Below are 14,558 nucleotides of genomic sequence, written 5' to 3'. Positions count from 1 at the left end.
CTCTGTTTTCACCGTGTTGTAAACATGAAGTCCTTGTGAAAGTCTCCTCTACTTGTTACGTGTAACACAGTCATATATATACTGTATATATATATATATATACAGTCATATATGTACATTTGAGCCTTAAGAAGAGAAAAGTATTGATAAAGGTTCCGTGCTTCCCCATTGCACGAAGACAAGACACATAGAAAAAGAAGTGTTGTGAATATAATTCAAAATCGTGACAGAATAAGGGTTCACTAGTACTATTTAAATGGCAGGTTATTGTGTGAACCTACATGATTTCGCCCGCGAGGTCGGCAGCAGAGTCTGTGCCATCCGTAGCTAAAGTGATTCATCTGCCGTAGCTAGAACGCTCCGGCGTTCACACCAGAGCTGGGTTAGATCCAGAATGAGTTATGGGGTTATGTTTTCAAGTGTTCACTACATCCTGATGCCCACAGCATGTGCGTAGAACAATGTGCATGAACATTTTAGCCATGTGGACTCACTGGATTATCTACAACACAGATTTACCCTTTTATCACCTGCAGATAGTCCATATCAACCCATAAGGGCAGTTGTGTCTAGACTTTGTTTTCTTTAAGTGTAGAAAAAAAATACTTGAATATTTTTGCTCCACTGAGCGGTCTGCAACCTTGATATTTCATGTGGACCACCTGTAAACCCCATACAGGCTTGACCACTTTCCACCTGCAGACAGCCTGAGTTCGTAAAGCGTCAGCTGTTGGTTTCATAAGTTCTACTTCTACTATTCAAACACTAGAATGTTGGTACATTGTGGTGTGTCAGCTGTCATATCAGAGGTTTGTTTCAAACACACGTTCATTTTCCCAACCAGAACCCAGCAGTTCTGCCTTCATTATCCACAGGAAAGACAAAAGCTGCAGGACCAGAAGATAACGACGCGCGGTGACATCAAAGTCACCAGGGAGGACATACAATCAATTTGCAGTTGTGGTTGGAAATTCCTGCTGTCAGGAGCGTTAAGTTCTGCACCCAAAATAAACCATCAGCTGTGCCGTGTACGTGGGTGCGCATGTGAGTGTGAGCGCGGCGGGAGGACCGGCCGACATCCCGGCTCCACGAGCGGAGCGGCACGTGGGACGGCGGTTCTGGAGCGGGACGGAGAGGAAAGTCCTTTCATCTTCTGCAGCGCAGCTGACTCGCTGACTGACTGGATTAAGAAGGCGATGCCTGGATGAACAGATTGGCACAAATTTTTCTATTGTTATCCTGGGATCTATTATTGAAAGCAGCTAAATCCTGAACCTCCAGCATCTTTAAAGTCCCATTTCGATCATCTTTTGATCTATTTTCAAAGTGTTCCCAGTGGTCTTTTAATTTGGATTATGCAGTTTTTCACCAAAGCAAAAAGCCTGTGTCGTTTTTATAAGACATAGTTTCTGCAGAGCAGCAGGAGTTCATTAGATGTAGAATGGAACTTTGATTTACAGCAGACACATTCACATTTTTGCACAAGCGCTCCTCATCATCATCTATCAAAGGAGACGTTGGCGTCTTATTCAGGCCATGGAGTGGCGAGCTATGAGGGAGCGGCTACAGATGAAGAGATTTATTAAATCCTGGTTTACAGAGGAGCTGTGGATCCAATAATTCCACATGACACGCTCAACTTCGGGTGACCTGAGATTCTGCGAGACCTCCTGTGGTGTGTGGGATCCAGTTGTCGGTCACATGACTCATTTAATTTAAAAAAGTGTTTCCATTGCAGTTTTGCAAAACATGTACATTTCGACATGACTCACAAACCACCTCCTCCAAGCACAAAAACTGATTTTGATTAATGCAAATTTTTGTTCAATATTATCGTGTTTCCATGAGACAAAATTATTATTCTAAATCCAATTGCCACAATTTCATAGTCAATGGAAACGCAGGTAGTGATAGTTTGACTTCAGATGTAACAGGAATTTCTGTCTCATCAATCTGCATAATATTTGTCCAGATGTTTTCTACTGCATCTTCTTTCAACGACCGCCTGGATGAGTCCTCTGAGTCTTTTTAGTCAAATGGTCTCTCCTGAGAAAGTTCTCTGCTTGTGTGAATGATGGATCTGTCTGTGATTCTATGCACAAAAATGTCTTTGTGGCCTCAAGACTGACTCATGTCACTATCTTTGTTTTAATGGACTGTATCTGAGAACTGGACCGAGTGCGTGTGATGTCAACCATAGAAAATGGGCCATGTCTGGCTCCAATGAAAGGAAGCCAATTCAGTTTTTCACAATGAGAACACCACCATGCTGGAGCCAGACTTCATCAATTAGCAGTGATTGATCTGAGTCTATGTTTCCATGGCAACCCAATCAGAAGTGAGATCGTTGGAAGGCCACACCCCTACTACCTCAAGGCAGTCTACACAAAATCTGTCAATGAAACGTTTTGAATTTTGGATGTGGGGGGGGCAGCAGGCTCCACCTACTTATATTGAGGCATCTGATTGGTCACTTTATAACTTGAATGTTATAAACGTATCAGAGCAAGAATGTTATTATGACCAGTAGAACAACTGAATAATGTATGTCTCTATAGATTTTAATGGGATTTTGGCTTTTTTCTTTTATTCAACTTGTCCTGTCCAACAGCAAACACATCCGAGCTGAAGCCCTCGTGTTGGACAGATTTTACAGTTAATCCTCTGACACACGAGGAGTATATGTGTATATACCCCTTTAGTATTTGAGGCTAAACTTTATTTATATTAACTGTGTTTGGATACACTGACCAGACTCAAAGGAAGAAGTGAGGAGAAGCATTGACTCAGCTAATGACAAAGTCTGGCTCCAACATGGTGGCGTCCTAAGCGTGCATTCACACCGAAGGAGGCGTCCAGTTTCAATGTTAAGTCAATGGAACAGACGTGACATGAGGCGATCTGAAGGCGTGGCTTGAAGGTCTGCCAGCAGCTCCATTTGAGCGACGAGGCGCAAATCAGGCGGCGCGGCAAAAATGTAAATATCTGAAGGTTGACGGGTCGCTGCATCGCATCTGCCAATCAGGAACTCAGCTTTGGGCAGGTGACGTTTTCAGTAACTCGGTCAGCGTGTAGGTAGAATTCTCATCCAAAGTGAGCGTTTTAGTCCTGAACTACCGTCTTTTCTGTTTATCTGCTGGAGCAGATACATGGAAATCACAAGGAAGAATGAAGATGCTAGAGGTTTATCATCATTACTGTCAGGTGCAGATGTTAGTCAAATGGGCGGGGCCTATCCACTGACACACTCGAATATTATCAAATAACCTTCAGTGAGTCTTTCCATCTCCTTCTGCTTCTTTGATAACCTCCCAGCTGATTCCTTGTTGTTTTCCTGGAGTCTCTTTGTTTGATCCATCTCTTTAAAACGTTTTCCACTACTCTAAGTTTCCTTCATGTGTAAATGATGACTCTCGTGTTCTATAAAGACTTAAAGCTACAAAAATGCAGTTGTTTTGTCATGAATTTGTTTGGATTTTTTACAGATGCTGTTGTATTTTTTGATTCCCAGGTCTGTCAATTTCAGGCTTCGAACTCGGCTCCGAGGATCATGAAATTTACATATTTTCTTAAACTTTAGCAGCTGTGTTTGATTCAAAATCTATGAAAGTCGATGGAAACTTCCCATCAGTTTGTTCTCCATCTAAATCCTCTGTCATCCGATTGAATACACAGACAGATTAGGTTCTAATGATCGGGAAAAATGAGCATCAAGTACTAACCGAGCATTGAATTAACTCTTCCAAAATCCTCCCGCAGATATCCGAGAGACGGCGTTCGTCTACGCCATCACGGCGGCCGGCGTGACGCACGCCGTGACCCAGGCCTGCAGCATGGGAGAGCTCCTGCAGTGCGGCTGCGAAGCAACCAGGAACAGAGCGCCTCCGAGGCCGCCCACATCTTCCTCCTCACCTCGGGACGGGGTCAAGTGGGAGTGGGGGGGCTGCGGAGACGACGTGGAGTTCGGTTACGAAAAGTCCAAACAGTTTATGGACGCGAGGAGACGCAGGGGGAAAAGCGATATCAGGACGCTCATTGATCTGCACAACAATGAGGCGGGGAGGCTGGTAAGTGTCGCATTTATCAATAAAAAAAATCAGTTTTAATGACATTTAAACATGAAAAAGTTAAGGTGTCACTCTGGAATATTTCAGGAATGAGGGAAGATTCCAAAGTCGTGGCCTGCAGCCATATTTCTGCATTGTCGTAAACTGAGATTCTAACAAGAATCAGGTTTCTGAAACAAAAACAAAAAAAAACAAATGCTGTTTTTTTAAGCCCTGCAGGCCGTTAAGCAGTTTTAGCTTCACAACCTGCTGAAACACAGAATGAATGAATGTCCCGACAAAAACACGGCGAGCAGAAGGTGAAGATGGCGAGGAGCCCCTTCAAGTTTCCTCTGTCGCTGCTCAGCCTCAGCGTGTTGCTGCCCGCTCGCTCCCATGTTGCACAAGAGCGGCTTTTACGCTGGCTTTTGCCGGGGTCAAAGGAAGGTGGAGGAGGAGACGGAGAAAAGGAGGATTTTTGGGATGCTGTCCAATTGTAGCATTAGCGACAAACCATTTAAACTTTAAAAAAAAGCGGCGCACAAATCCCCAGAGGTTGAGAAAGGAGCGTGCAGCGATGCGTTCACACTTGGCTTGCAAACAGAAATTGTGTGTGTCTGCACAGACAGGTGTGTGTGTTGTGGGTTAATTATGTGCAGTATAAGTGAATGATCTGTTGTCAAGGCTTGTTAGATGTAGGAAGGCCAGAGGCAACATGGAGGGGAAAGGGGGCTGGGTAAAATTCCTGCAGAATAGCGTCTGCCTTTATCTCACCTATCTATCTGTGTGTGTGTCTGTGTGTGGTTTTGTGTGCACATTTTTTATGGGAACACAATAATATTTTGTTCTTGAAATGAACTTGTGAAAGAGTCTGTGTCACTCCGGGCTCCTTCTAAACCAGGGGTCCCCAAACTACTTCCTCTTTATTTCTTTATTATTATTATTATTCTGTAGTACGTTTTTTGGACGTCTATAGCTCTTCAGCTCATTCATATTAAAATATTCAGCTCTTTTTATGCTAGCTTTTTCGACTGTTTTGGCAGTTACTAAGGATTCTAGGCTTTAGTTTAGCTAATATTTTAGCCTTACGCTAGCTTTTTTGACAAAATTAGATATTTTACAGTTTTTTGGCTATTTTAATATTTAGCCAATATTTCAGCTACATGCTAGCTGTTTTGGCTAATTTAGCCTTTTTTCATTTTTAAGCTAATTTAGAGTTTAGTTAATATTCTGTCTTATGCTAGCTGTTTTGGCTAAATTAGACATTTTACATTGTTTTGCCCAATTTAGCTTATACTTCAGCTACATGCTAGCTGTTTTTGGCTAATTTAAGCTTTCTCACAGTTTTTTGGGCTATTTTTAAGTTTAGTGAACATTTCAGCTACATGCTAGCTGTGTTGGCTAATTAAGGCTTTTTCCATTTTTTACGCAAATTTTGAGTTTAACTAAAATTTTAGCCTTATGCTTGCTGTTTTGGCTAAATTAGACATTTTACCATTTTTTTGGCTAATTTGGTACTTAGCGTATATTTCAGCTACATGCTAGCTGTTTTTGGCTAATTTAAGCTTTCTCACAGTTTTTTGGGGCTATTTTTAAGTTTTGTGAATATTTCAGCTACATGTTCGCTGTTCTGGCTAATTTAGGCTGTTTTCAGTTTTTTACGCTAATTTTGAATTTAACTAAATTTCTAGCCTTATGCTAGCTTTTTTGGCTAAATTAGACATTTTACATTTTTTGGCTAATTTGGCACTTAGCTAATATTTCAGCTACATTCAAGCTGTTTTGGCTAATTTAGATTTTTTTTTCATTTTTTTTAATCTAATTTGGCTTTTTGCTAATATTTTAGCTAGCTATCAGCTTCAGCGTCTTTATCTATTAGCTTCAGTCATTTGAGCTATAAGCTTCAGCATTTTTAGTTATCTATTTCAGCATCTTCAGCTATTTATTATTATTGACCTTTATTTAACCAGGATAGTCCCATTGAGATTTAAAACCTCTTTTGCAAGGGAGTCCTGGCCAAGAGGCAGCCACAGTTAAAAAAAAAAAAAAAAACATCAAGACATAAAAACAATAAAACATTAAGACAATAAAACATTAAGACAATAAAACATTTAAAATGCTGTTACATGTTAGCAATACATTTAAACCTAAAATATGTGGAGTCATAAAATATGATGGATTAAAATAATAGAAAGGTGATTAAAAGAAACAATTACAGCATTCTGTTGACTTTTGTTTTTCTGTGAGCTTGGCCTTGAAAACTTGTAATGATGGGAGTTCAATTAGTCTCCAACCTTTTTGTAAAATGTTCCAAGCCAAGGGGGCTGCGTTAACAAATGCTTTCTTCCCAAACTCTGTGCGGGCAAATGGGACAGACAGCAACAACTGGTCATTTGATCGTAGGGAGTGGGAGGGAAGGTTTCTGTGTTTAAGTAATTCACAAATGTAGGGAGGCAGTAATCCAGCTAAAGCTTTGTAAATAAAAATATGCCAATGGTACTGCCTCCTACTGGAGAGAGAAGGCCATCCCACTCGCTTGTACAGTTCACAGTGATGTGTCATTGCTTTACAGTTGGATATGAACCGTAAGGAAGAGTGATAAACACTGTCCAACTTTTGAAGACATGAGGCAGGTGCATTCATATAAAAAAGATCACCATAATCTAGCACAGATAGAAAAGTTGCATTCACAAGATATTTTTTTGCTTTAAAAGAGAAACACAATCTATTACGATAAAAGAAACCCAACCTAAGTTTTAGCTTTTTTAAGAGATTTTCCATAAAAGGTTTAAAAGTGAGAGAGTTGTCAATTAAAACACCAAGATATTTGTACTCCTCCACTACCTCGATGACTTCTCCTTCAAGAGTAGTGACTACAGGAAGATCATCTGGGACTTTTTTATTGGAAAACAGCATTAATTTGGACTTGTCTGCATTAAGCACTAGTTTCAGTTGAAGAAGGGAGTTTTGGACAGCAACAAAAGCTTTCTGCAGGGTTTCTATAACCTGAAGGAGAGATGATCCACAACAATATATAACTGTGTCATCAGCATAAAAGTGCAAGTTGGCTTCTGAAACTGATTGACCCACATCATTAATATAGAGTATAAATAAGAGGGGACCCAAAACAGAGCCCTGCGGCACTCCTTTTTTAGTTGTGACTAAATCTGAACAAAGATCCTCATGTTTAATACATTGAGTTCTGTTGTGTAAGTAGTTGGAGAACCATGCAATTGCATGTTCTGAGACTCCAATGCTGAGCAATCTGTCTATTAAGATGGAATGGTCAACAGTATCAAAGGCTTTAGACAGGTCAATGAAAAGTGAAGCACAGTGCTGCTTTTTATCAAGTGCCACAATTACATCATTTATCACCTTCATGGTAGCTGTGGTAGTACTGTGCTTTTTCCTAAAACCGGATTGGAACTCAGAGAGAATATTGTTGTCATGCAGATACTTTTTTAACTGGTCACACACAAGAGATTCGAGGATTTTAGCTAAAACACAGAGATTTGATATAGGTCTATAATTTGTCAAGACAGTAGGATCCCCTCCCTTTAGTAAAGGAAACACAAAGGCTGATTTCCAAACAGCTGGGATTTCTTTGGTTTGGATGGAAAGATTAAAAAGAATTGAAAGTGGCTGTGCTACATAATCTGCAGCTAATTTTAAAAAATACGATTCAATCAAATCTGGTCCAGGTGGCTTTCTAGAATCTAATGCTTTGAGTGCTTTGTGCACTTCAAATGAACTAAAAGGCACAAAGTTAAAAGAATTAAAAGAATTACTACAGAACTGTAACGGTTTTGTCGAAGGATTTGTGACAGAAGTTGTTACTGAGTCAAATAAAGAGCTGGCTGATAGGAAATGCTCATTGAAACAGTTCAATATTTGAGTTCTGTCATGAATTGGAACAGAGTCTCTAACTATCAAATTAGGAAGAGTGTGACCTATTTTGTTTACAGAAAGAGACTTTATCACTTTCCAGAACTTCTGTGGATTGTTGAGATTTTCTGTGGTGACAGATAAAAAGTATTCTGATTTGGCCTTTTTGATGAGAGAGGTGCATTTATTCCTAAGTTGTTTAAAAACACACCAATCCGTGGGCAAGTCTGTTTTTCTTGCTTTGTCCCATGCTCTATTCCGTTCATTTATCATGTCTGCCAAATCTGAAGAGAACCATGGGTTCTCTCTGCCCTTTACTCTACATTTCTTGAATGGAGCATGGTTATTTATAATTTGGAGAAAGTTTTCTTTAAAGAATGCCCATGCATGTTCTACATCTGGTATTAATCCTATGTTTTCCCACTTAACTTGTGACAAATCATGATAAAAAGCTTGTTCATTAAAATGTTTCATATTTCTTTTGTAAACTATCCGTGGTTTAAATTTGGGAATTTTTGTGTTTCTACACACAGCTACAACACAATGATCACTTAAGTCATTACAAAAGACACCCAGCGAAGAATACTTGTGAGGGACATTTGTTAAAATCAGATCAATTAAAGTCGATTTTTGGGGATTTTTGATATTAGGCCTGGTGGGTAAATTGACTAGTTGAGAAAGATTAACTGAGTCACAAAAAGATTTAAATTCATCAGAACCTGCAGTTAACCAGTCCCAGTTCAAGTCCCCGGCTAAAAGTAGTTCAGTGAAGTTTAATTTGGTTAGAAGAAGCTGTAAAGACTGTAGAGTCTCTTTTGAGGCAGATGGAGGTCTATAACAACCAGCAACAGTAATTGAACAAGATGGTCCAATATCTACTTTCACTGCCAAAAATTCAAACTGTTTGCTGATTGACTGAGACAAAACAAGGGAGGCATTAAATTTTGCTTTGATATAAATAGCTACACCCCCTCCTTTTTTCAGCCTATCAGCACGATAAACATTGTACCCATCTATGCTAATATCGTTGTTAAATATAGATTTTGTTAACCAAGATTCCGAAATTATTACAACATCTGCACCAGTAGATTTAACCCAGATTCTGACCATATCTATCTTCGGGAGTAAACTGCGTACATTAAGGTGAATACATTTAAAACCAGACAGTGATTTGAAATCAGTGGGTGTTGCAGAATTTTGCAAGTCAGGCCCAGGATTTGGTTGTACATTTCCAGATAAAAGCAGAAGTAATATAATTAACAATCTCTGTTTTGCAACTGATTTGAAATTACTATGCCGATATGTTGAAGTCACATGAAGACCTCTTTTGTGAAAACAAGAAAGAAGTGCATTCAAAGCAAAAACACTTTGTAGATTAGATAAGTCTTTAGGCGGAGTTGGTAGCAAATAAAAGAGCTGGTCCATTTGAATTGGTGGTTGCTCTGACTTTTCATAAGCCAAAGAAGAAGTTCCTTTGTAAAAAGTTCCTTCCACATTGAAACAGATGTCAGAAATGTCTGTACAATGAGTCCCATAGCTATTTGTTATTTCCAGATAGCAAAAAGCAAACAGACATATAGCAGAATAGAGAAAGGCCATTGCAGTAAAAGGGATCTAATCCTAGAGGAATAAAGCTCTCCAAATTTTAACTAGTAAAATACGGCAGGTGCTGAACAGCCCAATTCCAGAGATGTAGTAGGCTTACGTCTGGATGGCTCCAAGGGGGTGTAGCAGGCCCAGGTTTGGATAGATCCTGACTCCAGCCCCAGGTTTGGATAGCTGCAGGCTCAGGTTGAAGGCAGTCAGTACCTGAAGAACTCAGCAGGATCAAGCTGGTTGGCTCCAGGGGTTGCAGCAGGCCCAGGTTTGAATAGCTCCAGAAGACTGTAACAGGCTCAGGCTGATGGCAGTCAATTCCTGAAGAACTCAGCTGGGTAAAGCTAGTTGACTCCAGGAGGGTGTAGCAGGCCCAGATCTGGATAGCTACTGGCTCCTGCAGGCTCAGTCTGAAGGTAGTCAGCTCCTGAAGAACTCAGTTGGATCAAACTGGTTGACTCCAGAAGCTCCAGGAAAGTTGAGCAGCTTAAGTTTAGGCCAAGGGAAGTTAGCTCCTGGAGAACTCAGATGGGTCCAGAAGGGTGCAATCACCAGGTTCCAAAAAACATCCAGAATCCACAAAATGTGTCAAAAATTAATAATAAAACAATTTGTAACTTAATGAGTCACTTTAAAATTGACTAAATTTCAAGAAAAGACAGAGAAACACAGGACATACAAAAGAACGTGCTGCCATCTTGGATTTTTTTTTTTTTTTTAGTAGTGCTATTAGCACTACTGTCTTACTGTCACTACTGTCACTACTGTCTTCAGCTACCACATTCAGCTAACAACATACCCACTAGCGTTATTGCAAGTAATGCTATATATCTCATTTTTTAAATGTTTTTGTATTTTTTTTTATAAAGATTACAGAAATGAAATATTTAAAAATTGGCTATGTGTGGCTTTCAGGAAAACCATAATTGTTTTACATTTAGGCTGGGATTGTTGCACTTTTTCTGTTAGCCCACAAACTGACCCCGGTCCCCCATTAAAGAAGAAAACAATCATGTGGCCCTTACAAGAAAAAGTTTGGGGACCGCTGTTCTAAACGTTCTTGTTGTTTGTTTCCGTTTCATCAACCTGACGTGCCCTCTTTCACCTCTAACCCTCCACCCCCACCCCCTCACCGTCTAGGCAGTCAAGCTCTACATGCGAACTGAGTGCAAGTGCCACGGCCTGTCGGGCTCGTGCACGTTACGCACGTGCTGGAAGAAGATGCCTCACTTCCGCGAGGTGGGCGACCGGCTGCTGGAGCGCTTCAACGGCGCAGCGAAGGTGATGGGCAGCAACGACGGCAAGACCCTCATCCCCGTCGGCCACAACATCAAACCACCGGACAGGCAGGATCTGATCTACTCGGACGAGTCTCCGGATTTCTGCTCAGCCAATCGTAAAACGGGGTCGCTGGGGACGCGGGGGCGCACGTGCAACAGCACGGCCATGGACATCAGCGGCTGCGACCTGCTGTGCTGCGAGCGCGGCTACTGGGAGGAGACGGTGGTGTCCGAGGAAAACTGCCTGTGCCGTTTCCATTGGTGTTGTGTGGTCCAGTGCAAGAAGTGTTTGGTACGGAAGGAGCTGAGTCTGTGTCACTGAGGGACTGGTCACATGACTTTTGCTTGAGAGGCGGGACTTCAGCGCTTTATTTGACTTATATTTGAAACGTTTTCACTCACTGTTGGATTGTAAGCAGAAAACCAAAGATGCCTTTCCTGTTTTCTTTCATCTTTAAACCAAGGACCAAACAAAGCTCACTTTCATGAAGTCTCCTTCCACTTCAGCTGCAGGACTTCGCGTGGATCTAAAAGCCAAGCGCTCTGCCGGGTTTCATGAACTGCTAACAGATGAGAACGCCAGCGGTTACTCTGTTTTTGTACTGTTTGTTATTTAAAGTCCTTCTGGACGTTGTTTTCTACCTACTGGATGATAGGGATGAATCTGATATGCTGACATGTATGTTTGCACAGTTACCAAACAGTCCTGTTTTTGATCTCCAATAATCAGAAAATGGTTTCATTTAATTACCAAAATACAAATCTTTTAAACGAACGAGCATCCTGTGTCTCTATCGGCTCAGTTTGGGGTTTTTCCACTCAAAATTATCAAAGAAATTGGATCACACCAGAGTTTAGCACATTTTACAGGTTTGGAGTTTTCTGAGTGAAACTTGTCGTCAGAGCTTTTTTTGCACCAAAGAAGTACAATATTTGTAGCCTGATGTTAAACACTCATAGAGAGAAGTGATTTGTGTTGAGAGTTGATTCATGTTATAACCAACTTGATATGACAAAACATTCACATTCCCGACTCGTCACATTTTAAGGACCTCTCCGCGTTACTTTTTGACGTTTTGGATTCCCCCAACTCGTCGTTTTTTTCATGCTGACTGTCCCCATTGAATCATGGGTTCCCCAACCTCTGGGCCGCGAACCGGAACTAGACCAGTATCGAAACAGGGAGCTCACCAGTACCCAGCCCATTACTGGTACCCCAACCCTGGCTTGGGTACCGTACGCGTCCCGAGGACCAGGAATAAGAAACCAGTAGTCGTACGTTGCTAGCAACTAGAGTGTGGCGTAAGGACACCGATTGACAAAATCACACATGCGTCATAAGTGCATCCATTAGCCTTATGGATACTTCACGATACTTCCACCCCTATCTATGACCTCCCACGAACTCGGACTACCCAAAAACCTGCAACACCTTATGGGTCAACCCCCCATACAGGTGCATGTGACTAAGGCTTCGTATCTTCTGAGTTTTTTCATCACCTAGTGTCTCTGGATTGAAAGGGGCGTGTCCAGGTAAGCCAGGTGTCATGTGATAATCAACATAACAAACTGACAGTCAAACCATCATCACTGCTTCCCAAAATCCTGGATTGGTGCATCATTAGTTCACTGTATTAGATTAAATTCTGGGACATGTGAAAATGAAAATGGTGTTTCATTGGTTCTTGAACTTGACTCTAACCCAGAATTCAATACGGACTTCAAGACGACATGATGCTAAACTACAAGGGGTTGCTGCCAAGAAACCCAAATCAAACGTCTATCATACCACTAAAAGCTCAGATCCACATGTAATAGAACAAATCTGAAAATATAGACTCGGACTCCAGACCTGTTCCTAAAAGACTAGACATCCAGTTGACAAGGTTTGGAACCTGGTGGTATAACTCAACAGTATTCTAACATTTTTTTTGTTTAGATTTAGAGCATCATTGTTAGAACTGCATCAGCCGTGATTTTTCTTGCTTCCAGTACAATTATGCCAACTCAGCATTTTTTTATTTTTTATTTTCCAAAATAATGCTTTTTCTGGGTAACAGCATTTTTATTATGACTAAAGTAACTTTTGGTAAAATTACTACTTTAAAGCTTAAAATTTGTACTAAGGCTTGTAAGTAACTAACCTTTGAACTCAACTATGACTTTGTAAAAAGGCTTTAAATGTCAAAAATTACAACCAAAAACACACTTCCTGCTTGACTTCATGTAGGAATTTGTTTGCATTTGTAACAGACTACCAACTTCAAGGAAAATCTCCAGTGGACACTGAGCCCAAACCATCAACCTTCCACCACCATAAGAGTGCAGAGCAGAGTACTTAAAACCATTTGTTTCTGGCACATGAGATCCTTTCAGTAGAAGGGAGACGTTTTTGGTCATGTGACCCACTGGTTTTATTTAGTCGGATTAGTTGGGTTAGTCTTCACCGTCTTAACCAGATTTGACTTCACAGGAAAAATACGCGGTACAAGCAAGTCTAACTTTAGGACTAACTTTAAAGTTCATTATTATCTATGAAACTACTAGTTTGACTGTCTTGGGTTTACATTTAAAAACACCCAGAACCACCAAATGGTTCCCAAGCATGTCTGCAGATCACAGCGAATTTTGCACATTCTTGACAGCTGATGGAAGTTTAACAATATTTATTTCTGCTGCTCTATTGAATCATTTTACATCGGAACAGTTGGGAACCAGAAAACTATTGAATGGCTCCAAAAGATTTGTGTTTTCTAGAACTTCCTTGAAGAAGAATCAGAGCTAAAATACACTCTTGTTCAGTTCGTCCATTGTTAGCATCATTAATTACTGTAACTCACTTAGAAAGCGGTTGCATCTTTAAAAACTAACGTAAAACTGGATTATTGTCATGCTTTTTGTACAACAAGAATGTTTCATTTGTTGCAGTTGAGACATGCAACTTACCCGGAGAAAAATGCTATCGGGTGTTTTATCTGCATCAGTTTGGACATGTTCATCCATCCATTCAGCCGCTCTCTGCCGTCTACACCTGAGTCAGGGTCACGGGAGGGCAAAGGGCAGAGGTGGGGTACACCTGGACACACCAGGAAGGTATTTCACTTTTTTTTCTTTCCCTAAGTTGGAGGAAATAATTTATGCAACCAAAAGGGTGTTTAAGAATTCAGAGCATCATAAAGCCTTTTTTCTATATGCATGAAAGTCTCAGGACTTGATTTATGACTAACAAAGCACTTAAAATCCCAACAATATGGAAGGAACTTGAACTTAACTATTGAAAAGAACACTAAATAAAACCAAACCACAGCATTTTTCCATTTGCTATTTAGTTCTGTGAACCAACTTTTCTGTCGTCTCAAGGTAAAATCAGGGATTTAGGTTTCAAAACAGGTTTTTGGAAATGTTAATCATCCAAAAGCGGGATTATTTGGAAAACAGGCCTCTGTGAAGAGCTCAGACCTCATTGGTTGTCGTTTTTCTGCTGTTAAAGAGAGGAAAACCATCACTCTTTTGTCTGTAGGTAAATATTTTCACGGGGTTGACTCTCAACTACCCAGAGGTCTAAGAAACTGCAGCTGCCCCACAGCAGTCTGGACAAAACAGAGGGCGCTTTGAAAAATGTTTTGAGGAAAGATTTGACGAAAATAGCACTTTTTCTGGGTAAAAGGAGAAGAATTGTTTGGATAAAAGAAAACACTGCAACATAAAACATCATCCATCTGCGTTAGACGGTAAGGCTGGTTTTATGTGT

General features: G+C 40.6%; 1 protein-coding gene across 5 annotated transcripts in view; it reads left to right on the top strand.

The window, feature by feature from the left end:
* Nucleotides 1-11,582, top strand: part of wnt6b (wingless-type MMTV integration site family, member 6b) — a 51,232-nt gene extending 39,650 nt beyond the window's left edge. For all 5 annotated transcript variants that reach the window (XM_024287107.2, XM_036209680.1, XM_036209679.1 and 2 more), the window contains 2 exons: nucleotides 3,760-4,067; nucleotides 10,668-11,582. In XM_024287107.2, coding sequence (XP_024142875.1) covers nucleotides 3,760-4,067; nucleotides 10,668-11,129 — 770 coding nt within the window. In that variant the 3' untranslated portion in view covers nucleotides 11,130-11,582. The remainder of the gene's footprint in view (nucleotides 1-3,759; nucleotides 4,068-10,667) is intronic.
* Nucleotides 11,583-14,558: the final 2,976 nt, after the last annotated feature.

Source organism: Oryzias melastigma, linkage group LG21, assembly GCF_002922805.2.
Source record: "Oryzias melastigma strain HK-1 linkage group LG21, ASM292280v2, whole genome shotgun sequence".
Taxonomy (NCBI): domain Eukaryota; kingdom Metazoa; phylum Chordata; class Actinopteri; order Beloniformes; family Adrianichthyidae; genus Oryzias; species Oryzias melastigma.
This window is presented reverse-complemented; position numbering and strand designations above follow the sequence as displayed.